General features: G+C 47.9%; 2 protein-coding genes across 3 annotated transcripts; both read right to left on the bottom strand.

Annotated features, from left to right (window-relative positions):
• Positions 1–3,442: 3,442 nt before the first annotated feature.
• GPN2 (GPN-loop GTPase 2) lies at positions 3,443–14,763 on the bottom strand. The gene is made up of 5 exons (XM_007120368.4): positions 14,046–14,763; positions 13,305–13,461; positions 10,421–10,581; positions 5,658–5,788; positions 3,443–4,162 (listed from the first exon to the last, which is right to left on the bottom strand). Exons 1-5 carry the CDS (start codon positions 14,697–14,699, stop codon positions 4,090–4,092), a joined length of 1,176 nt encoding a protein of 391 aa, XP_007120430.1. The 5' UTR covers positions 14,700–14,763; the 3' UTR covers positions 3,443–4,089.
• A 97-nt stretch (positions 14,764–14,860) lies between these two features.
• On the bottom strand, positions 14,861–21,605 carry GPATCH3 (G-patch domain containing 3). Of its 2 annotated transcripts, XM_007120366.4 has the most exons (8): positions 21,125–21,605; positions 19,449–19,867; positions 19,278–19,361; positions 17,476–17,650; positions 17,082–17,141; positions 16,355–16,476; positions 16,119–16,246; positions 14,861–15,602 (listed from the first exon to the last, which is right to left on the bottom strand). In XM_007120366.4, the coding sequence occupies exons 1-8, from the start codon at positions 21,555–21,557 to the stop codon at positions 15,365–15,367; spliced, it is 1,659 nt and encodes a 552-aa protein (XP_007120428.2). In that variant the 5' UTR covers positions 21,558–21,605; the 3' UTR covers positions 14,861–15,364. The 2 variants fall into 2 exon arrangements, with proteins under 2 accessions (XP_007120428.2, XP_007120429.2); XM_007120367.4 differs by lacking the exon at positions 19,278–19,361 and having other exon boundaries at positions 21,125–21,599.
• Between the last annotated feature and the right edge of the window lie 4,361 nt (positions 21,606–25,966).

The raw sequence follows: 25,966 nt of genomic DNA, 5'->3' as shown, positions 1-25,966 counted from the left end.
ACACACACACACACACACACCTGATTTCAGATGCTTGCACCAAGATTGCTCTTCTGACCAAAAGTGCCCCACTCCTGCTTCTTCCTAAACACACACACACACACACACACACACACACACACACCTGATTTCAGATGCTTGCACCAAGATTGCTCTTCTGACCAAAAGTGCCCCACTCCTGCTTCTTCCTAAACACACACACACACACACACACACACACACACACACGATTTCAGATGCTTGCACCAAGATTGCTCTTCTGACCAAAAGTGCCCCACTCCTGCTTCTTCCTAAAGAACAGAATACAGTAATAAGAGCACATGGCATGACTGCTATGTGCCAGGCAGTTTCATACCTTATTCCTCACAGCAATACATATTATCATCTTTGTTTTGCTTATGAAGAGACTAAGGCTCAGAGCCACTTGGGACACCTGGGCTTCTGGGGCTATGGGAAGTTGGCTCCCTGGCTGGACATGGAGGACACAGTGGGTTGGAAATGAGGCATATGGCTTTCCCCTACCCTCAGCAAGCCTGATGCCACTGAGGTCTGTGTAATCTGAGACTCTTCCTTCCAAAGGGGACAGGAAGAGGAGGTGAGCAGCCCAGACCAGGCTGGGTAAAGGCTCAACAACCAGGGGCAAGAGAGAGGAAAAGGGGGAGGAGGGGAGCTACTCAGCTTGATAGAGAATTTCCCTCCAGGATTTTGAGGTACTTGGGCCTCCCAGCTTCTTTCAAAAATGGGGTGGGCCTTAGTGCTGGGAAGTCACTTCCCTATCTCTCTCAGGAACCTTAAGAAAGGACAGAGAATCTCTCAGATCCTAACGGGATCCTCATCTTCCCACAGACCCTAATGGGATCAGGCTTCCTATTCTCAGCCAGCTGTGGGTGAGCATTTTGCTACTTCAGAAACAGCTGAGGGCAGACTGGCTGTGCTTCAGCTCTGTGGGCTTTAGGGTGTCACCCTCACTCCTAAGTCTCTCTGTCTGGGCTGGAAACCTTCCCAATTAGCTGTGGTCACTGATAGGTTCCAAACACTATCTTCCAGTTGTTGGAAGTCCCCAGTTCAGAGCCAAGATATGCATAGTATAGCCCAGTGTCAGTGGTTAGCAGAGAAGACCAAGAAGTTCCCTTGGAAAGCATTCAGGGATGGTTTCCTCCCTCCAGAAGTTCAGGATTGCCAAGCGAGGTTGGGGGTGAGAAGAGCACTTCCAGACAGTGCCTGTGAGATGTAAAGTGGCACGTTTCTGGGAGGCATTTTGGCAATATGAATCCAGAACCTAGAAAACATCAGCTATTTTATTTCTAGGACTTTATCATAAGTTAAAAGTCAGAGAGTCAGAGTGGCATGGACATATATACACTACCAAATGTAGGGTGGACAGCTAGTGGGAAGCAGCTGCATGGCACAGGGAGATCAGCTCGGTGCTTTGTGACCACCTAGAGGGGTGGGATAGGGAGGGTGGGAGGGAGGGAGACGCAAGAGGGAAGAGATATGGGAACATATGTATATGTATAACTGATTCACTTTGTTATAAAGCAGAAACTAACACACCATTGTAAAGCAATTACACTCCAATAAAGATGTTAAAAAAAAAAAAGAGAGTCAGACAAAGATGTTAATCACAGCACTATTTACAATAGCAAAAAAATTGCTAACAACTTAAAGGCTAAACCATGGGAGTCTGGATAAACAATGTTATAGCCATACTCCAGAATATTATCATGTAGACATTAAAAAGGTCCTTATAGTTTTAGTTACATGAAATAATGTTAACCGGAAAAAGCAGGTTACAAAGCATTAACAATATATCCCACGTATATAAATGCTACAGCTATCCCTCTGAATGCATAGAAAAATAAGACTGAAATAAAAAACATAAAATATACATTTGAATAGAAAATTTATTATAAATATTTAAAAATTATTTATCTGTGGTGGGATTATGGGCGACTTATTTTCATTTTCCAAGCTTTTTACTTTTCGATCAGGAAAAAGAGAAATCTTAAGGACAGTCGTCATATGCTGACAAATCGAGGATGGTCTTTCTCTTACCCTACACACTTCATGCTGAACAGACCTCACCTGGAACCCAGACACCTCTGCTTTTCTGCACTGTGCTATCCCCTCCCAATCATGACAGGGGGGATAGAAAATCACGTTGCTATCAGTGGGAAGTGGACAGAGCTCCATTTACTAGAGGAGAAAACATCCTTGTTGTCACACCAAGGCCTGAAAATAAAACCTTGGAGTTTGTCCATCCTTCTTCACTTGATGACTGCAGAGAATAAATGCTCAGGGTGCTTGCATATGAGGCCATAAAGTTCTAAATGATGCTTCCTTCCAGCTGGTGTGCTTTGGTGATAGCTGGGGCCTCCAGGATGGGGTAAGCATCAAAACCCATGACCACAGCTATTGGTATCAGTTTCAAAAACACAGCACCCACCCTCATGCCCTGATGAGGGATCTGTCCGGCAGCCTGGGTGTCGTTATTCCTGGGCTCCAGGCCCCATAGGTGACTCACAGATAGCCCCAGGCAGTGCCTCCTGGCCTCAGTTTCCCTGGCTTGCACTGCTGACACTCCCCACCCACTGTGTACAGTGTCAATAAGGATGAGGTGCTTTGAACTCCTTAGATGAGAGTCGGGGGAAGGAGCATCCCCTATCCCGCCAGGCGTGGGAGTGGGGGTCGGCTGCTTTCACACTGTTCCAGCCCGAGGGGCCTCCTCACAGCCCCTTACTCTTCTGCCTTCTGCTCTGGTGACCAAATGTGAGAAGCAAAGTCCGGTCACCCCCATCTCAATGCTACTTCAGAACAGTTTTCCTAAATTGAATTCTCCAACTGTCCGAACCACTAGTCATCTATCTTCCCCCTGATTTATGATTCAGTAATACCCTACAGGTGTCTAAATTCTTTCTCCTGATTGGTTACAAACCCTGTGGGAGGAGGGCCCTGACTTTTCACCATTAAGTATTCAGCAAAGTGAGCTATGAGAGACAGGCTGACTGAAGTTCAAACTCCTCATCTTTCTGTTTCTTCACAGTAAAGTGGGGCTTAGTACTATTCCCCATCTTGTCTATATCCCTAGGAGCTGCTGTGAAAGCCACATGAGGACCGTGTGTGTGGAAGCTCTTTGTAAAATGCTAAGCCCTTCCCATGTATTAACAGCACCGAGTGTCTGCAAATAAGACTACTGGCACGACAGCCATCGGTCCCCTTCTGCCTCCAGGCTACAGCTGAAAAAAAATTAAAATTAAAAAATAACCCTGGGATGCTACCTACTGGTTGAAAATGTGAATTGCATCCAACCAGTTGCAAGAAGAGCAAAGGAAGCAAACACCAATATTTCCAACTTCAAGCCATCTTGATTTTTCCCACAGCCCTCAGGATATCAGATTATATACTGATATTTTCCTTTAAGCAACTCACTTTGTATAAATAATTTCATTTTAAAGTCAACTTTTAATCACTACTATAAACGGAAAACTAGTTAACACTTAACGTCAAATAACAATAAAACCGTGACATAAATACAATGAAAATAAAACATTACAAGATCTGCTAGGAAGTGCTGTCTGTGAGACCTCAAGTTTGAGGTTCACTGTTAAAACTGAAGATTAACCAAAGAGCATAACTGAGGACCGAGAGTCAACCCTCTAGTATGATCCCGTGCTTTGGGGGAAACACGGCCCTATAGTATGAAGAAACAGGGCTCTTCTGAGGAAAGGTGATGTTCCCATATTCCCAACTCACTCGGCCTGGATGGTTGAAGAAAGTTTGGAAGCCACAAAAAGTAGAAGATAAACTCTTGCATTGTAGCACATTCCATCACAGCCCGAGTGGGACCAGTGCTGAATCCCTGGTGGCAGCACCCAGAGTTCATGAGGCTGATTGGTGCTCTGCTTGGCTATGTGTGGCTTTTGGCCAGAAGTACTCCGCAAGGCTGAGTATCCCCTCGCCAGTCTCCCAGCTCTGGCTGGGAGGGCTGCCCCGGGATCTGCAGCCACTGAGCTGTCCGCTGCTCGCTGGGAGCCGCCACTCTCCCCAGCGCTGGGTTGTGTGTCTTGTTCTCCACAGCTCAGCTTGTTGCTATAGCTGCATGGCCTCCTGCTCCACTGACTGCTCTGAGGGCGCCAGGTACTTCTCCTGCAGGCCCAGGGTGCTGATGGAGGGCTCGTCAAGGCTGATAGCATAGGCAAGGATGGAGAACTGGTCTGGGTAGGATCTGACCTCTGTGATGTGTGCCCTCTAGCTGCGTCTGGAGGTTCCTCCCATCCCACTCCCTTCCTCATAATTAGAGCTTCAGGCAACAGGGAACAACTGGGTCTGAGAAGTCCCTCAAAGTAACCAGACCCAAATGCTCCTCTATTTGCCTCTTGCCCACACTGCAGAGAAGCAGAGAACCAGAGAGCACTAACCCTCCAGCTCTGTGTTGTGGCACGTGCTCTGGAGCCAGGCCGTGGGGTTAAACCCTGATTTTGCCACTTCCTTTTTCTCATCTGTAATACAGAGTCGTGAGGAACTCTGTCAAATGAGACAACAAATATAAAGCGCCCAGCATGGCAACCGGCACACAGTAGGTGCTCAACAAATGACTTCTCTGTGACTTCTCTGCTTCAGCTAAAGGAGGGAACTCAAGGGAGCTAAAAGAAAACAACAACTTTCTGCTTGGGCTATAGGGTGCCTTCTAGCTCTCTCTGGAATCGCAGGAAAGTGGGGCAGGAAGGACATCAATCAGAGTCACACAGGAAAAGCCCACGACACTGCCCATGGAGCTGTGTGAGGCTGGCCGACCTGAGGCCTGGGTCTGGGGTCTGACTATGGCTAGGTTGGCCACCATGGCTCTTATACTAGAGGACTCCAGCGTCAGAACTTGAGATTCTACAACCAGGGAGACTGAGGTTCCAATACATCCCATGGCCCCCTCAAACACAGCACAGCTGCCAGTTCCCATCCCTGCCACCCACGTGACAAACCTGCCCTCTCCTCTTCCTTTTCTTGCCTCAGTGACCACAACCACCCCCTACCACTGACTAAACCAGAAACCTGGGAGTCTAACTTCTGCTCGCCCTCCTTCTATCCCATAACCACCTGGTCACCAGCTCTGGCTGTCTGTCTCCTTCATATTTTTCCAGTCCACGCCCTTTTTGCTATTCTCACTACTAACGTTGCATCCCATCTCACTTGGAGACTGTAAAAACTCTCCTGCTCCCAATCACATCCCTTAAATGCATTTTCCACACTTGGAGGTGCTTTTCAAGAATGTACACCTGATGGCGTCATGCTCCGCTCAACAATAGTATGCTGGTTCCCACTGGCCACCCACGGCCGAAGTCCACACTCCTCCATCGCCTGCCTCCCCTTCCCACTGCATCTCCCTTTCCCCTTCACACTCAAGACACCAGGCAAACCGAATCCCTTGCATCTCTCCTAAGTGACCAGTGCTTTCATGTCTGGGCCTCCGTATTTGTTGCTCCTTCTGATCAATAGCCTCCCTTGTCCTCAGGTACAAACAACCCTGAAGCCTTCCAAGGGACCAGTTACCAGGGAGCCCACTGGTCAACATGAAATCAGTCATCTGCAAGGGCAGACATGGCCACTCCTGGGCCCCTGGCCTCCCGCTCTTGGCTGTGGCGGAGGCTAGCGAGCAAGGATACGAGGAGAAGTGGAAGTCAGCTCCCATCGCGGCAGACATCACGGCCTCCAGGCTCCGCTGCTCCTGGACCCCAAAGCAGTAGCCATTGGCTTTATCCACAGCCTGCAGGACCCTCTGGATACTTTCCTTGTCCTGGGCAGGGAGGAGAGAAACAGCTCTGAGTGAAATAGAGGTATGTGGAATTGACGTTGTACCAAACCGATTGCAGTCTCCAAACACTCGCCTTGATCTTGCCTCATGAAGCTTCTGTCCATGCAGCTCCCTTGGCCTGGAGTACTTCTACATGTCCCCAGAGGCCCGGCTACACCTCACCTGACTACCAACCCACCCAAATTAGAACAGATAAGCACCTCTACACACACCCGCAGTCCCCTGGGTTTATCCCCACTGTAGCTATGATCCTTACCATCTTACTAACTATTAGCAAGTTATTAACTCATCTGCCTCTCCTACTTGACTGTGCACCCCTTGAGGTCGGGAATTTGTTTGTCCAGGCATCCCCAGTGCCTGGCACAGAACTTATCTAACAGTAGGCACCCAATAAATATGCATGTAACTTATTTGTTTGTCCACATAAAAGTGGTAAGAATGGTCCCTACATCACATGATGGGAAAGAGAGATCAAAATAATGCATGAACAGTCCTCAGCCCAATGCCTAGCACAGAAAGCCTTCAATAAGTGGTAATTGTATGATTAATATTATAGGTTTCATCTCCTCGTTTTAGAGGAGAAAAGTGTGGCATTAAACAGAGAAGAGACAAGTTCCCTTAAGTTCACCCCCAGCAGAAAGGAATCTAACACACACCTTTGTCTCCCAGGTTACCTTTGTACGGTGCAAGGTGAGAGGCACAAGGGTTGGGTACTACTTTGCAAAGTCAACAGGCAGTTGCCCATCTTGAAGGAGGCTGAAAGACTCGTCCCTGGCCTTGGGCAAGTCCCTTGCTGATGACTTTCTGAACTCATCCTTTTTCACACTGAGGAGGGAACATGTGTAGAGAGAACCCAGCAAAACAGAACAGGGGGGCTTTTCTGTGGCACAGTGGTTAAGAATCTGCCTGCCAATGCAGGGGACACGGGTTCAATCCCTGGTCCGGGAAGATCCCACATGCCGCGGAGCAACTAAGCCTGTGCGCCACAACTACCGAGCCTGCGCTCTAGAGCCCGTGAGCCACAACTACTGAAGGCCGTGTGCCACACTACTGAATCCCACACGCCTAGAGCTCGTGCTCCGCAACAAAGAGTAGCCCCCGCTCGCTGCCACTAAAGAATGCCCGTGCGCAGCAGCGAAGAGCCAACACAGCCAAAAATAAATATATTAAAAAACAAAAAAACAGAACAGATAGGGCCAAAATTTGGTCTACCCTCTTTACTGGAATCCTGCCCACCACTGGTCTCGAAACTAAGGAGACTGAATGATAGTTGGACCCAGGACAAAGACCATTGTTTGAGGCCTCAAAGCCTCCTGGACACGTAGCCTGGTGTGCTCCCAGGCACTGCAGAGCCAATAGCCAAGGGACGAGGCCTCTTAGTGCCCAGTACAGGCACACCTCGGAGATACTGTGGGTTGGGTTCCAGGGCACCAAGGTAAAGCAAATTTCATGATAAAGTGAGTCACACGAATTTTTTGGTTTCCCAGTGCATATAAAAGTCATGTTTACACTATACTGTAGTCTATTAAGCATATAGTCAATAGCATTATGTCCAAAAAAACAATGTACATACCTTAATTTAAAAGTACTTTATTGCTGGGACTTCCCTGGTGGTGCAGTGGTTAAGAATCCGCCTGTCAATGCAGGGGACATGGGTTCGAGCCCTGGTCCGGGAAGATCCCACATGCTGTGGAGCAACTAAGCCCGTGTGCCACAACTACTGAGCCTGCGCTGTAGAGCCCGCGAGCCACAACTACTGAGCTCGTGAGCCACAACTACTGAGCCCGGGCGCCTAGAGCCCATGCTCCGCAACAAGAGAAGCCACTGCAAAATGAGAATCCCGCACACCGCAACGAAGAGTAGCTCCCGCTTGCCACAACCAGAGAAAGCCCGCGCGCAGCAATAGAGACCCAACGCAGCCAAAAATAAATTTAAAAAAAAAAAGTACTTTATTGCTAAAAAATGCTGACCATCATCTGAGCCTTCAGTGAGTCATAATCTTTTTGCTGGTTGAGGGTCTTGCCTCCGTGGTGATAGCTCCTGACTGATCAGGGTGGTGTTGCTGTGGCAATTTCTTAAAATAAGACAACAATAAAGTTTCCTGCATCAACTGACTCCTCCTTTCACAAACGATTTCTCTGTAACATGCAATGCTGTTTGATAGCATTTTACCCACAGTAGAACTTCTTTCAAAATTGGAGTCAATCCTCTCAAATCCTGCTGCTACTATATCAACTAAGTTTATGCAATATTCTAAATCCTTTGTTGCCATTTCAACATCCTTCACAGCATCTTCACCAGGAGTAGATTCCATCTCAATAAACCACTTTCTTTGCTCATTCATAAGAAGCAACTCCTTATTTGTAAAGTTGTATTATGAGACTGCAGCAATTCAGTGTTGTCTTTAGGCTCCACTTCTAATTCTAGTTCTCTTGCTATTTCCACCTCCACTGAAGTCTTGAAGTCCTCAAAGTCATCCATGAGGGTTGGACGCAACTTCTTCCAAACTCCTGTTAATACTGATATTTTGACCCCTTCCCATGAATCACGAATGTTCTTAATGGCATCTAGAATGGTGACTCCTTTCCAGAAGGTTTTCAATTGACTTCGCCCAGATCCATGAGAGGAATCACTATCTATGGCAGCTACAGCCTTAAGAAATGTTATTTCTTAAATACTAAGACTTGAAAGTCAAATGACTCCTTGATCCATGGGCTGCAGAATGGGTGTTGTGTTAGCAGGCATGAAAACAACATCTCTATCACAGCTCTTAGATGACCAGGTGCATTGTCAATGAGCAGTAATATTTTGAAAAGAATCTTTTTTTCTGAGCAGCAGGTCTCAACAGTGGGCTTAAAATATTTAGTAAACTATGTTGTAAGCAGATGTACTGTCATCCAGGCTTTGTTGTTCCATTTATAGAGCACAGGCAGAATAGATTTAACAGAATTCTTAAGGGTCCTAGATTTTCGGAATGGTAAATGAGCACTGGCTTCAACTTAAAGTCACCAGATGCATTAGCCCCTAAAAAGAGAGTCAGCCTATCCTCTGAAGCCTTGAAGCCAGGCACTGACTTCGCTCTAGCTATGAAAGTCCTAGATGGCCTCCTTTTCCAGAATAAGGCTGTTTTGTCTACATTGAGAATCTGTTGTTTAGTATAGCCAACCTTTTTTTTTGGCCACACTGGCCGCTTGTGGGATCTTAGTTCCCCAACCAGGGATTGAACCCCAGGCCCTCAGCAGTGAGTGCAGAGTCCTAACCACTGGACCGCCAGGGAATTCCCAGTATAGCCACCTTCGTTAATTATCTTAGCTAGATCTTGTGGATAATTTGCTGCAGCTTCTACATCAGAACTTGCTGCTTCACCTTGCACTTTTATGCTATGGGCATGGCTTCTTTTCTTAAACCTCATGAACCAACCTCTGCTAGCTTCAAACTTTTCTTCTGCAGCTTCCTCATGTCTTTCAGCCTTCAGAGAACTGAAGAGAGTTACGGCCTTGCTCTGAATTAGGCTTTGGCTTAAGGAAATGCTGTGGCTGGTTTGATCTATCCAGACCACTAAAACTTTCTCCATATCAGCAATAAGGCTGTTTTGCTTCCTTATCATTCCTGTGTTCACTGGAGTAGCACTTTTCATTTCCTTCAAGAACTTTTCCTTTGCATTCACACCTTGGCTAACTGTTTGGCACAAGAGGCCTAGCTTTTGGCCTATCTTGGCTTTTCAACATGCCCTCCTCACTAAGCTTAATCATTTCTAGCTTTTAAAGTGAGAGGCATGGGACTTCCCTGGCGGTCCAGTGGTTAAGACTCTGTGCTTCCACTGCATGGGGCATGGGTTCGACCCCTGGTTGGGGAACTAAAATTCTGCATGCTGCATGGTCAAAAAAAAAAAAAAAAAAAAAAAAGTGAGAGATGTGAAGCTCTTCCTTTCACATGAACACTTAGAGGCCGTTGTAGGGTTATTAATTGGCCTAATTTCCACATTGTTGTGTTTTAGGGAGTTTTAGGGAATAAAGAGGCTGGTGGAGAGGGAGAGATGGGGGAACAGCCAGTCAGTGGAGCAGTCAAAACACACACAACATTTGTGGATTAGGTTCGCCATCTTTTTTTTTTTCCGGCCATGTGGCTTGCGGGATCTTAGTTCCCTAACCAGGAATCAAACCTGTGCCCTCAAAAACAAAAACAAAAAAAACAAAAAAACAAAAAAAACACCTGTGCCCTCAGCAGTGAAAGCACAGAGTCCTACCCACTGGACCATCAGGGAATTCCCAAGTTTGTCGTCTTATACGGGTGCAGTCAATGGTGCCCCAAACAATTACAACAGTAACATCAAAGATCACTGATCATAGATCATCATAATATATATATATAATATATAATATAAAATATATATATTATATATATATAATAATAATGAAAAAGTTCGAAATATTTTGAGAATTATCAAAATGTAACATAGGGATATAAAGTGAGCAAATGCTGTTGGAACATGTACTTGGTTCAATGCAGGATTGCTACAAGCCTATAACTGGTTAAAAAAAAAAAAAAAAAAAAAAAAGCAGTATCTGTGAAGCACGATAAAGCAAAGTGCAATAAAATGAGGTGTGTTTGTACCTGGATGTTGAGAGGGATGAAGGAGACCAGGCTGTAGTCTTCGATGAGCTGCACCAGTTTCTCATTGAGCTGACGGTAGTGGCGGAAGAAAGGATCAGAAGCCAGGTGGTCAAGCAGGTAGGAGAGGTCCAGGACCTCTGTGTAGTAGTCCAGGTTGAAGGCTAAGAAGAGAAACTGGTTAGCACAGGGAACGATAGTCAATATCCTATGATAAACCATAATGGAAAAGAATATAAAAAAAGAATGTGTATATATATATATGTATAACTGAGTCACTTTGCTGTACGGGAGAACTTAATACAACATTGTATATCAACTATACTTTAATTAAAAAGAAAAGAAAAAGAAGAGAAACTGGTGTTCAGGAGCAGTTGGCATCAGGCTAAAGACTTGAGGACAGGGACCATATTTTTTTCCTTCTTCCTTTGCCTTCATTCACTCACTTACTCACTCACTCACTCATTCATTCATTCATTCAACAAACATTTGCTGAGGCAGTGAAATGAACTAAGAAGAAAATACCTGATTTCACTTGTTGGCTCTGCCATTTACTAGCTCTATGGGCAGTTACCCACCTCATGGGGCTACTGTGAGGATTAAGTGCTATAAACCCCAGTGTCTGGTTCAGAGAAGTGCTTGATCAGTGGCAGTAAGGTAGAACATGTACCAATAATAGTGCTTGGTCCCTGCCTCAAAAAGCTCACAGCCAGGCAGAGCTCCCAGAACCTGGCGCACTATCTAGCGCCTCTATCTAGCAGGATGGCCTCTTGGGAAAATCACTTTCCCTTTCCAGGTCAATTCCTTCTTAGTGTAAAATGAGAAGATTAGACTAGATGACTCAGAGGTCCCTGACTCAGTTCTGTGAATACAAACTTCGCACTAAGAGAAGGAAAGTGGGCCTCTCTGCACTGTCCACTTCTGCCTGGAAGACTCAAGTAGCTGGGCTACTCAGCAGGTCTGTCCGAAAGTGAGCCGAGGGAATCAGGCTATTGGGATCGACTGACTCACTCCCTGAGCTCTGCTTCCTGTGTTCATATCAGCTCTAACACCTGTCTGTGTCTAACACAGACACCCCTGTGCCTGCAAGGAAGAAAGTGCTGGGCATTCCAACAAACTTCTCGGATTGCCTGACAGGTACGTTTCTCACTGAGAATGCAGAAACTGCAGCCAGGTACACTTGGTTTAAATTTTATTTCAGTTAACAGGCTAGCTGTGTGACTGACCTTGGGCTATTCATGTAATGTCTCTGGGCCTCAATTGCCTGATCTGGTTTGTACCTCAGTCTCTTGTGAGGATGACTGGCAAGAGTCAGAGCTAGAAATGTAGAGGACCAGCATGTAGCCATCTGGGCTGCAGGCTGTGAAGGGGGAGACAGGCTTGGGAAGACACAAATCTGGACATAGATAAAATGGGGCTTTTTATCCCCATCCTTCCATGTCCCAACCGGCAGCCAGTGACCCTCCCTGGACAAGGCCCTGACACTTTACTCTCCCCACAACCTCCCTTCCTGCTCACTGCTGGTCATTTCAGCTATCCTTCTCCAGGTTCCTTTGTGGCTGAAGATGCTATTTAGGGAACTAATGCCCTAGTCGGCAGGGCACTAATTTTTCAGGAAAAAAAATGTTGGCCATAGACCCCTAGGCAACGCCCCTGCCTCATGCCAGCCTGCTTCTCTCTCAGTCTTTCCCACCTTGACAAATGGCACCTTTATCTGTCCACTGGTTCAGTCAGAAACCTGACAGTCATCCTTAATTCCTCTGTCTCCACATCCAATCCACCAGCAAATCCTATTTCTTGAGTAAGTTTTGAATCTATCTACTTCTTTCCATTCCCACTACCACTGCCTGGGCTGCTGCAAACACCTCCTACAGGATCTCTGTTTTCATTCTTGCCCCTTTCAATTCACAAAGTAGCCAGAAGGGCCTTTTTAGTTCATGGTGTTCCCTTGCTTCATATTCATCAATGGCTTTCCTCTGTGTTTCAACAGCACAGGTTCTAGCCCCTGCCCACCTCTCTGACCTCGTTTCCTACCACCCTTCCCCTGGGCACTATCTCAGCTACCCTGGGCTCCCTTCACTCCCCACCCCCTTTTCCTTGAACATAAAAAGCTCTTTCCCGGGACTTCCCTGGTGGCACAGTGGTTAAGAATCCGCCTGCCAATGCAGGGGACATGGGTTCGATCCCTGGTCCAGGAAGATCCCACATGCCGCAGAGCAACTAAGCCCGTGCGCCACAACTACTGAGCCCGCGTGCTGCAACTACTGAAGCCCGCGTGCCTAGGGCCTGTGCTCTGCAACAACAGAAGCCACCGCAATGAGAAGCCCACGTACCGCAACAAAGAGTAGCCTCTGCTCGCCGCAACTAGAGAAAGCCCGTGCGCAGCAAAGAAGACACGACGCAGCCAAAAAAATAAGTTAATTAAAAAAAAAAATTGTGGTTCACGTGAAATGGCAAAAAAAACAACAACCCAGCAACCAACCAACCAACAAACAAAACTCTTTCCTTAAGGATTAGGGAAATAGGGACCCCTATTGGTCCCTCTGCCTAGGAACAGTTCTGCCTTCGCTGGCTCCTTCTCACTATTCTGGTCTCAGCTCAGATGGTACTGTTCACTCCCCTCACTCCCAACCACTCACTATCCCATCACTTTCTTCTAATTCCTTCATAATACATATCACCATCTGTAGCTCTCTTGTCCCCAAAACCCAGAACAGTATCTGGCACAGAGTGGCACAAAATAAATGGGCAGGGGTCAGACCTGACTGTGGCTACTATCACCAGGCCATGCATGGTCCCTGGAAGCAGCTTCCTTCAGCTGAGATCTCTGCTTCACTCCAGCCCAGCCGTTGCCCTACTTTTTGCCTGTCAGAACAGGATCTCTTACCCAGCTTCCCATAGTGTTCAATGAGGTCCATCTTGGAGAGAAGGTTGACATGGGGCAGCTCCACATGCAGCATGGTGGCCAGGGAGGTACACAGCACCGAAATGAACTTGGCAGGGTCTGTGCAATAGTGAGAATCCACCAGGTGGACAGCAGTCAGCTGGGAGGGAAGGAAGAGACAGGGTGAGAGTGGCCTGGGGAGGCAGGGAACATTAGGGCCTATGTCTCTCCCATCAGATTGGGGACTTCTGAGGGCAAAGGGAAAGTCTTCCCATTAGTTTTTTTCCTGCTTCTGTTTCATTCTAATAGCCACAGTCATTTCCTTATTCCAGGAGGTGTGGGGCATCTTTTCCTACAAGATGTCTTGCACTGAGCCTCCCAGTGGGCAACTGGTTCAATTCCCACTGCATCTGACTCTATTCTTTCACTTTCTTTTGTCCACAAGTCACAACAACAATTATCATGCCACTTTCCACATAACCCCTTCCATACTCCCAATAATCCCAAATTGGGTACTGACACATCCATTTTACAGATGAGAAAACTGACGTTCAGAGAGATAAACTGACTTGCCCAGGACCACACAGCGAGTCAGTGGCAGAGCCAGGATTCGAACTCACACCTGTTTGACTCCAAAGCGTCTCAGCCCCTACCTCGCTGTGGGTCATGGGGGCGTGGCATCTGTTCTCCTCCCTGTCTCAGTTCCTCCATCTGCAAAATGGGCCTGCCCGTCCCCAGACGCACCCTGAGGTCCCACTGCGCCATGTGGGAGAAGATGCTGCGCAGGGCTCCGTGGTGCGTGCAGAGCTCCACTTGGCCAGGGCAGTCGAAGAGGAAGTAGTGGCCGCGGAGGGGGTCGAGCTTGGCACGCAACCAGTCCAGGTTGGCCTCCAGGTACTCCATGCAGTACAGCAGGCCGCCGTTGGGCCCCAGCTGCAACGCGTCCATCACGTCGCCTAGCCCCACCAGCTCGCCCACGTCCACGGCGCACTCGTACGGCAGCCCCTCATTGGCCGGGTCCAGGTTCACCACCGCCACACGCCGGCCCAGCGCGCGCAGGAACTCACTCATGCCCAGGCAGTACGTCGTCTTCCCCGAGCCCGGAGGGCCGATAACCGCCTGCCCAAAGGCCGTGGTCGGAGCAGCCCCCGCCATGGGCAGCCGGCACACGGCCCCGTGCGGAGCAGGTAAGCTCGGCAGGGAAGCAGAGCGGGAGCCAAGCCGAAGACGAGAGCCGAGGGCAACGGGATCCCCGACGTGCACTTCGTCGGGGGCCGGCGGTGATGCCCGGGGGTCGCCTAAGGAGGAAGAGCAGGGACCCGCGCGATGTGAGGCGACCAAACGGCCAGCTACTAACGGGACCAGCACCCGACTTCCGGACGACGTCGGAAACAGCATGGCCGGGAGAGGAAGTCCCGCCCATACGGTGACGACACAGCTTGGCGCCGAAGGGCGTGGTGACGTCGGTGCGTGGGGCGGACGTGGGGGCCTGGGGGAGGGGGCGGTTACTTTTCTGGGGAGTTCCCCACCTTCCTCCCGGCCGAATTGGAGAAGAGAAATTCGGTAGTAAACTTTTTTATTCTCTCGTCAGGTCGCAGACCCGGGACAGCTGCAGCGGACTCTCCGCTGCCCGGTCCCAGCCAGTTAAGGGTAGAGGCGATGGAGGGCCCGCCCCAAGACCGTCTCTTTCAGCCACAAATCCTCTCCTCTTCCATGTCCCTTTTCCCCTCTTTCTGGGTTTCATGCTGAACCCACTCCCACCCTCCCCTTGCCCCCAGGAAGGTTGTGACAATAACCCCAGTCAATCCAGTTTTCAAGGTGCTGGGGGAGGCAACAGGAGCAAGCCCAAACAGGGACTAGGGTTAGGAGACCACCGAGGACAAGTCATTAAGCCCTATCATCAAAGGGGAGGATAGGGGGCTTTTTGTAAAAATGCCCCTGAGGTAGGCAGAAGGCAAGTTCTGAACAAGCCACGCAGACTGCTGCTCCCAGAGTTCTTTCTGCTTCCGTGGGAGATAAGGCCAGGCAGAGGGCTGCCACTGTGCAATTATGAGTGATCCTGATTAAGGAAGCCCTTGAACCTGCCACTCAGGCTCTGAGGGGCTGTCCGAGGCACAGCTGGAACCCCTCACAAAAGCCATATCTGTGCGAAACTTCATGCTGGTGGGTGGCTGGCGGCGGAGCAGCGACTCCCCCTGGTCCTGGGGTAGGGGCTCATCGTAGATGGTGGAGATGAGCCCTAAGCCAGTTCCACGGGGCCTCTTCGGTTGCCCAAATGGCTGGAGCTTCTCTCCATGGTACCTGGATCAAAAAGAGCTCTCAGTGAGAGGGCTGCTATCTCACCACAGTAAAGGGGTTGAGAAAGGACAGAGTAATAGCTACTACATATCTGGTTTGTCCCAAAGATTGAGCATTTAAATCTGGATCTTTGCTCTCCAGCCCCCTTATCCATCCATTGATAGTGCCAGCAACCAGAGGCCTTTCATTTTAAATAGTACACGAAATTTAGAACAACTGTCACCACTCTGTGACTTACAGTCACTTTCTAATAGCAATCATCAAGTCCAAACTCCTCAGACTTGGGGGAATGACTCCCCCAGGAGATTAATGATCCTGTCAAGCCTGAGGACTCAGTCTTTTTTTTTTTTTTTAGGACTCAGTCTTGAAAATATTAGCACCAGACATACTTTTTCCTTCTAATTCTGTTTTGAAGTTCATTCCCTAGGGGTCTCTAGCACCCAATCCAAAACCAGAGGGAAGAGGGTACAGCTGAAAGGCTCACTTGGGCTCCCAGGGAAGTCCCTCACCCATACTCACCCCAATCCACGCTTGCATCTGGGGTGCTGGCCGTCACTATCCAGGGCCTCGGGCACCCCTGAGCACCCGCTGCCCAGGCCCTGGCCCTCGGCCCAGCCCTGCCGCTCCATCACCTTCCGCCCAATGCCCTGCAGAGGGAAGGGAGAAGACTCGAGATGGGGCTCCTGTGGGGGCGGGGAAGGAAATGAGGGTAAAGAAGGAAAAGAGAGGGGTCAGTGCGCTGGCACAGTGCTCACCTTGGTGTGGCGCTCGAAGGTGCCCACCTGGTGTCTGATCACGGAGCCGGCCTCCTGGCCATCACGGAGTCTCCGTTCCAGACGAATTTGGACAGAGTCTCGGGCATCCTTGTCTCCACCATCTGAGGAAGTAGAGCCCAATTTGTGGAAGGGTCTCTCTCAGCAGAAGGGGGGAAAATCAGGTTTCCAGGCCCTCCTCACAAGGTTTAAAAATATTCATTTTTATGGTGTGTTATTACTGTATTATTTCTCCCATTAGACTGGGAGCTCGCCAAGAATAAGAACCACAGCTGTCCCATCTTACAGATGAGGAAACTGAAGTACAGAAGAGTCATAAAGCCAAAAAATGAGAGATGGAATTAGGACCCAGGTCTTCCCTTCCCACCCCCCAACCACCCTAAGTCATTTCTGACTCCAGAATCTAAATTCTTAACCAGAGCCCAAACTCCTGACCCTCCCACTCTACTAGGGTCTGCCCATCAGAACCAGAGCTCCCTGAGGGCTGTCGCCACATGTCCTTCCTCCACAAAGAAAGGAAAAAGTCTCTGCCCACAACCAGCATTTAATGCACTCAACTAGCGATGTTTTAAGAGAGGAACCCTCTCAGCGGGCTACCCCAAGGGAACTGGTGCCCTGTCTCAGCCTCTGCTAAACAGGTCTGGTAAAGTGTCACTGCAAGGCCAGGGCACCATTCCACCTCCCAGTACTGCAACCTCTGGCCCAGTACCTGCATCGTAGTACACACTCATATCCACATCCCAGTCATCAGCTGTCTGTTCATCAAAGTCTGCAGATAGAAGAGCATCAAGGAGAGTGAGCCAAGGACTCTCAGTTCTGTCAAGAGTTAAATTAGACTTTCTAGAACTTGGGGCTTTTGATTTTATCTTCAAATCTCTCCTCTGAAGGGGGGTCATTCAGAATTTGTAGGAAGGCATTTTCTCTCCACTCCACTGATCCCTCACCCCTAGAAAGGATGGCTGGTCTCTCATATATGACCAACGTAAGCCTCTTCCCTAGCCCTTTAGTTGGGCTCACTGCCAGGGAACCCGCCGTGTGGAGCAGAGCGCCCTGAGCGAATGCAGCAGAGATCACCCCTGCCCTTGCCCGGGTGCCAGTGTTACCTCCTTCCTCTTCCTGCCAGAACTGGGCGTCAGTGTAGAACACCAGGCCTGAGCCGCCCTTCTCCCACTTGAGCTCGATCTCCTCCTCAAAGAGCCGCTCAGTGGTCCGCTCCTGCCCGGTCACGTCCTCATGCAGCGCTTCGTGCCGTTCCCACTCCTCACCCCGGTCGTCGTCCTGGGAGGAGGTGCGGAGAGGTGACCTGCCTGTCCAGCTTCCTGACCTCAGGCCCATGAGGAGGGCAGCTCAGTGCACAGGAGGTCCCATGGATGGGACCTCAGCTCCCTTCCTCCACATTTCTCTGAGAAGCAGCACTTTCTGGCCCCTAAGCCGTGACCAAAACATATCTCCATGCCCTGTTTCTCAGCATACTTGGCCCCTTCCGCCACAAGCCTGACTCACTCTTTTTTTGTTTGTTTGTTTGTTTTTGCGGTACGCGGGCCTCTTACTGTTGTGGCCCCTCCCGCCGCGGAGCACAGGCTCCGGACGCGCAGGCTCAGCGGCCATGGCTCACGGGCCCAGCCGCTCTGTGGCATGTGGGATCCTCCGGGACCCGGGCACGAAGTCGTGTCCCCTGCATCGGCAGGCGGACTCTCAACCACTGCGCCACCAGGGAAGCCCCTGACTCACTCTTATCCCTGCGCTTTTGGCCATGTTGTTCTCCCTGCCTGAATATCTGCCCTCCTCTCCCACCACCACCTCCTCTTCACTTGGTTAAATCCTCCTCGTTCCTCAAGTTCTATAGCTCACATGAGGTCCCCCACACTGAGGCCCACAGCACTCTCACTGGTCTCTGAATTTCTCCCTGCTAATCAATATACCCTGTTTATGCCTTTCTACATTATGTCACAAAGAAAGAAGGGACAAGAACTAAACCTATCGTCTACTGTGTCAGGCCCTTCACATACCTTAGCTCCTTTAATCACCCCAACAACCCTGTGAGGTTAGTACCATTATTCCCATTCTACAGGTGAGGAAACCTCGATTTAGAGGAGTAAAGTGATTTGCCTAAGAGAGGGGCAGAGCCAGCGTTCAAACCCATACCATACCACATCCCCTTTCCAGATGTTGGTTCTCTCTCTTCAGGGAGCTTGAAGGCTCTTTGAGGGAAGGAAATGAGTCTTAGAATGTCTTTGGAATCCTGCGCTAGCCCCTGTGTTTACAACTGCTTGACTGGACTTGCGGAATAATAGAGTGACTCCTGGCTTGAAATCTTGGGGGCTCCTGCCCCAGTTAAACTCCAGGAGGTCTCAGGAATCACTGCTACAGAGCAGGTGCTGGAGAAAAGGCAGGACAGTACCACACACTAAGGATGTGGTCCAGATGTGTTAGCAACTCTGAGCTGGGAACTTTGAAGACACAGGTCAATTACTTCTTACCCAGAGTATGCATTAAAAAAAAAAAAAGTTTCCCAACAAATCACACCTCTCCCGATTGTATGGATGAACAACCAAGTTTGGAGAAAGAGTTAGAAGAAATGTCTATTTCATTGAGAAAGTTAGAGTGGAGGCTAGTGTTCAATCCACAGATTCAAGGTCAGAAAATAGAGGTGAAAAAAAAAAAAGAAAATAGAGGTGACTTCTCAACCACATAATGAAAGCACACAGAAGTTAGACAAGCAGCGAAGGGGACTGGGTTCACATCCCAGCTGTGCCTCTGCTTCCTTAGGTGATCTTATCTCTTGGTCAGTAGATTTCATCAATGAAAGGGACCCTCCTTATATTTCTTCTGAAGGAATGAAAAGAAGACCCCTTTGAGAATCTTTTGATAAAAGCTCTGGCCCCTCTCCCAAAGAAACATATACCTGCACGTGCAAATGCAGTTTTACGTTCAATGTCAGGGAGTTCGAAGTCTTTGGAAGCCTCCTGAGGACCCCAGGTTTAGAACTCTGGTAATACACAATTGAAGAGTGGTACTGTTAATGCCTTGGCCTCTCTAAGCTGCCAGCAAGGACAAGGTGGCTCACTGTACTCACGTCATCTGAGTGTGACTCTTCTTCCTCTTCCTCTTCTTCCTCTGGCTCTCCACAGGGGTTGGCTGGTACGTCTGCCAAGCAGGTTCCCTGGGGTATTTCCTCACCCTCGGCTGTGTACACAAGCTCTTCCTGCTCTACAGTCTCTGAGTCCTCATACTTGAAGGGCACATTGCCGTAGCGCCGGGAGGAACCTGTCTTGGGGAATTGGAGATGCAGCTGGGTGATGATCCGAGGGGGTAGACGGCAGGCCCGGATCAACTCCAAAAAGACCCGCAGGGGAGTCCCCACATTCCCACTGGGCATCAGCACCGGTGGGTTCAGCTCTGGCAGTTGCCTCAGGTCGGCCAGCGTGAAGGCTTCACTCTCAGCCTTCCGACTCTGCAGTTCCTTCCGGGTCTTGAAGGGAAAGGAGTCCAAACCTTGGGAAGCAGGGAGAAGAATAGCTCTTGAAACCTAGAAGTCTCCAGCAACACTTGAGCCAGAAACTGTTCAAGGTTTAAATCCTTTAGCCTAATGCTGTTTCTCCCTTTCAAACTTTTCCAGAGTCCCTTCCTCTGTTCCCTGACCAGAACCACCTAGTAATTTCATGCCATTTCTCATCACCTAGGCTAAGCTCACAAGTTTCTTCCAGATCTGGTTCCTGGTGACCTTTTGAGTCTCAACTGCCACCAACCCCCACCCCCTGCACACCGTCATACCACGTGTTCCAATCACATCAAACAATTTAACATGCCCTGAGAGTTTCATGGGCTTTCACATCTCTGTGTCTTTGCAAATGCCATTTACTTTGAACACCATTCTTTCCCACCAACTCCTGTTCATCTTTCAAGATCCAGATGAAAAGCCACATTTCCTAATCCTTCTAGGAAATGGGTTTCTCCCTCCTCTGTCATCTCACAGCAGTTGGTGTTAAAGAGCACAGGCTCTGGAGCAAAATGCCCAGTTACTATTGTGACTCTGTCACCTTGTAATATAACTTCTGTATTCTTCAGTTTCCTCACTTATAAAATGGCTAACAATAGCTCCTACCTTATAGGATTGTTGTGAGGAGTCAATAAGAAAATGAAAGACTTCGAACGGTGCCCAGGAAGTGCTCAGTAAACGTTAACAATTAGAATGGCATCTCTGTGACACTTACCTTTTTACAAATCTATCTTCGTCTCTGGATTCTAAGCACAGACTGTGTCCAACTGTTCTCTGCATACCAGCTAGAGTCACACTACGTCTAGCAATACAGGCTAGATTTGTTGAATGAATAAATTAGAGGGCCCTGCACTGTGCTTCCTGTTTCCCTATCAAAGTGATTTCCCATGAAAATGGAAGCTGTCCAGAGAAAAGAGTTTGTCTCTTCATTTGCATCTTGCCAACAGAGGACTGGGTGGGGAGCAACGAAGACAATATCTGATTTCCTTTTTCCCCTTCTATGTCAGTGCAAAGCAAAAGGGTATCGGAATAGACTTAATAAATTGGAAAGATCATCTGAATAGGCCTCTGGGTATTTTTTTTCCCCCGAGTTTTTCTAACGTGCAAGTTGAGCCTGAAACTTTGTCCAGAAATGATATAAACTCCTAAAGAGCCCTAACAAGAGACCTGACTTATCCTCAGCAATCCTCAGGAACGGTGCCTCTGTTCCAGTGCCTCTAGTAGTCCCAGTCTATTATCTCTCCTACTCGTACCTGATGCCTCAGTAGGTAACCGAAGTCTGCGGATGAAACAACGACCAGGTAACCAAGTCCCCTGAGAATCCAGCCACCGGCGGCCCGAGTACATACGGAGAAACCTCTGGGCTTGAGTTGGCCCCCGTACCGAGATGACGCAGCAGCAGGTGCGGGTCTGGGCGGGAGCAGAGTCCTGAGTGGAGACAGTGCGGGCATCGTTGAGTGAAGTCTGGGCGAGACCCTGGCGGATAGGAGTTAGGGTCGAGTCGGGAGCAGCCTGGGGAGGGGCCCGCTCAGGCCGATGCCGGTAGTGGAAACAGAGGAAGCCACAGCCGCACTGCTCCCGGAACTGGCTAAAGTAGCTCCGTAGCTGGGCTGAGCGCAACTCCGACGGGATACCGCTCACTATTAAGTAAACTGCCGCCTCCTCCGCCGCGCTGGACCCCGCCATCTTGGGTGTCACATGATCGGCTGGAACCAACACTTGCGAGAATATTGCGAGGGGCGCTGAGGTGCTGCAATAAATACTGCGTAACCGGTGATTAGTTCGCCGGGGTTGTGGACGTGGAACCAAGAGCTGGGAAAGCACGGAAGAAAGTCGCTAGGTCCCTTTCCCACAGACAGAAGCCGGTGGTGATGGGTAAAACTGACCTGAGAAGTGGGGTTACGGCTCTCTTTCATAAGGCGCTAGTGAGGATCAAATCAGAAGCCTGAGGGAGGGGCAGTGTTTAAGATTTTTAGCTGTTGAATATCTCCCAAACCTAATCGCAATTCTTTATCAGTTTAGAGCCTTTTCAGTCGTAAATCCATTTATGCTACCAAAACATATTGGTGAACTCTCACAAATCAGTAAGAAAAAGATAATCCAATTGGAAAGTGGGCCGAAGACCCTGCACAGAAGAGAAACACATGCAATTAACAATGAAAGATGCTCAATCTCAATCATCAAGGAAATGTAATGAGACCCACTTCATAGCCACAAGGTTGGCAACAAATTTTAAATCCTCAAATCCTCTTTTAAATCCTGACGATGTAGAGCAACTGGAGCTCCCATATGCTGTTGGAAGTGTAAACTGGTACCACCACTTTGGAAAACAATTTGGCATTACCCTGTAAAAGTGAAGCTACACATAACTTTTGACATAGCCATTCCACTTATAGTTATACATATATATATATATATATATATATATATATATTTTTTTTTTTTTTTTTTTGCGTTACGCGGGCCTCTCACTGTTGCGGCCTCTCCCGTTGCGGAGCACAGGCTCCGGACGCGCAGGCTCAGCGGCCATGGCTTACGGGCCCGGCCGCTCCGCGGCATGTGGGATCTTCCCGGACCGGGGCACGAACCCGTGTCCCCTGCATCGGCAGGCGGACTCTCAACCCCTGCGCCACCAGGGAAGCCCATGGTTATATATTTTAAAGAAATTCTTGCGTATGTTTATCAGGAGATGTACCGACAATGTTGAACCTCGCTCAAGCCCTGTGATCCTGGAAAACAGCGAAAGTTAAGAAACCCCTCCCACCCTTTTGTGTTCTGGAACACAACTTACTGCAAAGAGACACCCTTCCTCATATTACTCAGATAAAACTCATGGGTGCCCCCTTGTTTACCTATGGCAAGGCTAGACACAGACTCCAAATTTCAATTCTTTGCCTCATAAACGCTTAGATGAACTGCTTTTCCCCACAGAACAACGAAAACAAAATGCTTGTTAACTAAACTTTGGTTAAGCTTCTCTCCTTCCTCCAGGCCCATGAACTTTGCGCTGTTTCCCCCTCCCCCAGCTTGAGCTGTACACAACCCCTCCTTAACAGCCCCTCCTGAGAATAGGCTGGTTTCAGGGTAAAACATTCTCTCATCTACTGTGCCATAAGCCATTCCTGGTCATCCCACTTCCTCACACCCAGTTCTTTCTAGCCTTATTAACTCCTCCCTATGAAAGAAAACCTCTTTGCCTAATCCTTGAGACACGTGTAGGTCTTAGGGTTAGAGCTTCTCTCTTTGCAATAGCTTCCTTCTCCCTATTTCAGTAGTTCCTTTCCTTCCTTGCAATAATCACTTCAAATGAAGTCCCTCCTTCCTAAGTCCAGATTTGTTTGTTATTTGACAGTATGTATGAATATTCATAGCTGCAGTGTTTGTAAGAGCAAAAACTGGCATTTAGTACCAATAGTTTCAGGTATATGATACTGAGTGAAAATAAGTGAGAAAACAGAATATTCCACTTGTATAAAGTTCAAAAAAGACAAATCAACATTTTTTAAGGATACACATATAAGTATGCTTTAAGATCATAAAGGGAGTTCCCTGGTGGCCTAGTGGTTAGGATTCTGGGCTTTCACTGCCGGACCGGTTCAATCTGAGATCCCGCAAGCCACGTGGCGCTGCCAAAAAAAAAAAAAAGTCAAGGATTAGAAATTTGATCCTTAGCTAGCAGTGTGACTTGGCGCAAGTTACTTAACTTCTCTGAACCTAAATTTCCTCATCTGTTGGATAGGAATAATAGTCCCTACCCTTAGAGGATTGTGGTGAGAATTTAATGTCATCACCCATATAAAAGTCCTCAGTAAATGCCTAGCATACAGTAAGCCCTCCTTAACGTTACCCGTTATTTTCATGAGAATGGGGAGCTGCAAATATGAGAGGGCTTTCCCTACTTATTTTATTTATTTATTTATAAATATTTATTTATTTATTTGGCTGCTCCAGGTCTTAGTTGCAGCACGCGGGATCTTCAGTTGCAGCATGTGAACTCTTAGTTGTGGCACGTGGGAATCTTAATTCCCCAACCAGGGATCGAACCTGCAGTGGAAGCGTGGAATCTTAGCCACTGGACCACTGGGGAAGTGGTCCCTACTTATTTTAATTTTTCATCTTTGTACACCTTTCACATAGTAGGTGCTTAGGGAAAGCTGATTGGTTGTTGGAGGCCTTGCTGCCTTTGGGAGGGATCAAGAAATGATTAACCCCCAATTCAGGGTAGTCATTACCTTTGGGTGATAGATTTAGAAAGATGTCAAAAGTTGATGGTAGGGCTTCCCTGGTGGCGCAGTGGTTGAGAGTCCCCTGCCGATGCAGGGGACACGGGTTCGTGCCCCGGGAGGATCCCACCTGCCGCGGAGTGGCTGGGCCCGTGAGCCATGGCCGCTGAGCCTGCGCGTCTGGAGCCTGTGCTCCGCAACGGGAGAGGCCACAACAGTGAGAGGCCCGCCTACAGCAAAAAAAAAAAAAAAAAAAAAAAAAAAAAAAAGTTTATGGTAATAACAATCTGTGGAGCAATGATGAGGGTTCTTGTAGAGGGTTCTTGTACTGCTACTCTTTTTTTTTTTTTTAAACCTGGGCCGGTGGCAGTGAAAGCACTGGGTCCTAACCACTGAATGCCGTGGAATTCCCAGTACTGTTACTCTTTATATATTACATATATTTTATAAATACTTTATTTTACTCAATATTTTTAAAATTTTTTAAAAATTAATTTATTTTTGGCTGTGTTGGGTCTTAGTTGCAGCACGCGGTATCTTTCGCTGTGGCGCGCGGGCTTCTCTCTAGTTGTGACACGAGGGCTCCAGAGCGCATGGGCTCAGTAGTTACGGCACGTGGCCTTAGTTGCCTCGTGGCATGTGGGATCTTAGTTCCCTGACCAGGGATCAAACCTGCGTCACCTGCATTGGAAGGCAGATTCTTAACCACAGAACCACCAGGGAAGTCCTATATTTTACTCAATATTTTTAAAATCTTAAAAGGGAAAATAATATTTCAAAAAGCAATAAAGCAAGTAATTACATTGTGGTGATCACAGATATCCACCTATTCAAGAAATAAAAAATAAAAACAGTTCTAACGAGCATCTGGGTAATTGTGAAAAGGGACAACGTTACGTCTGGATTTTAAAATCTGCTGATGGATGTTTAGACTGGTACACTATTTTAGAAAACTAGCAAGATCTACTCAAGCTGAGCACACGTGCTATGACTCGGTAATTCCGATTCTTGTTATATAGCACCAGTTCTGCAAACATCCGTGCACCAAAAAACATGTGCAAGAATAATGCTAGCATTATTATTTGATGAACCAAATGTTCCTCAGCAGTATAATGGATAAATAAATTGTAGTGTAATGGGATACTTTACAACAATGAAAGTGAATGGGTTACTGCTGCACAGAGCATAGATTATATCAGGATCTCAGATATAATATCAAGTAAAAGAAGACAAACACAAAAGAGTACATACTATACAATTCCATTTATATAAAGTTTGAGGCAAGCAATCTCATTTATCATGTTGGAAATCAGGGGTTAGTGATAGCCTTTGAGCAGGAGGGAGTGGTAACGATGGGGAGGGTTTCTGGATCTAATGCTAATGCTAATGCTCTATTTCTTGAGCTGGGTGGCGATTACAGGGTTGTATTCATGTTGTGATAATTCACCAAGCTATACAGGTCTGATTTGCATACTTTTATGTATATTATACAGAAGAGGTTTAGTTAAAGCTATCTTTTTAAACATCTGAAAATTGAAAAATAAGTGTTACGTAGCAAATGATGTGAACTGAAATAAAAATGGTGTGCTCTGGAAAAGCTGTTAGATGACCCAAGAAGTTACACACTTATGACTACACACAATTACCATTTGTGGGATGAAATTTCCAAGACGCACAGGATGCTCACTGTGTAGTAGATTATCAGTAAATCATCATTGATGGAATGAATATTCCTGGCAATAACATGGGGATGTGCTGCTGAGTGTGGTTGGGGACTCTCTCCAGGGAAAGTGGGCCCCTTCCTTGGGGGAACAAACAGGCCAGATTTCTCATCAAAAACTTAAACCCAAAGGTAACCAAGACTACATTTAA

Source organism: Physeter macrocephalus, unplaced genomic scaffold (assembly GCF_002837175.3).
Source record: "Physeter macrocephalus isolate SW-GA unplaced genomic scaffold, ASM283717v5 random_66, whole genome shotgun sequence".
Classification (NCBI taxonomy): Eukaryota; Metazoa; Chordata; class Mammalia; order Artiodactyla; family Physeteridae; genus Physeter; species Physeter macrocephalus.
This window is presented reverse-complemented; position numbering and strand designations above follow the sequence as displayed.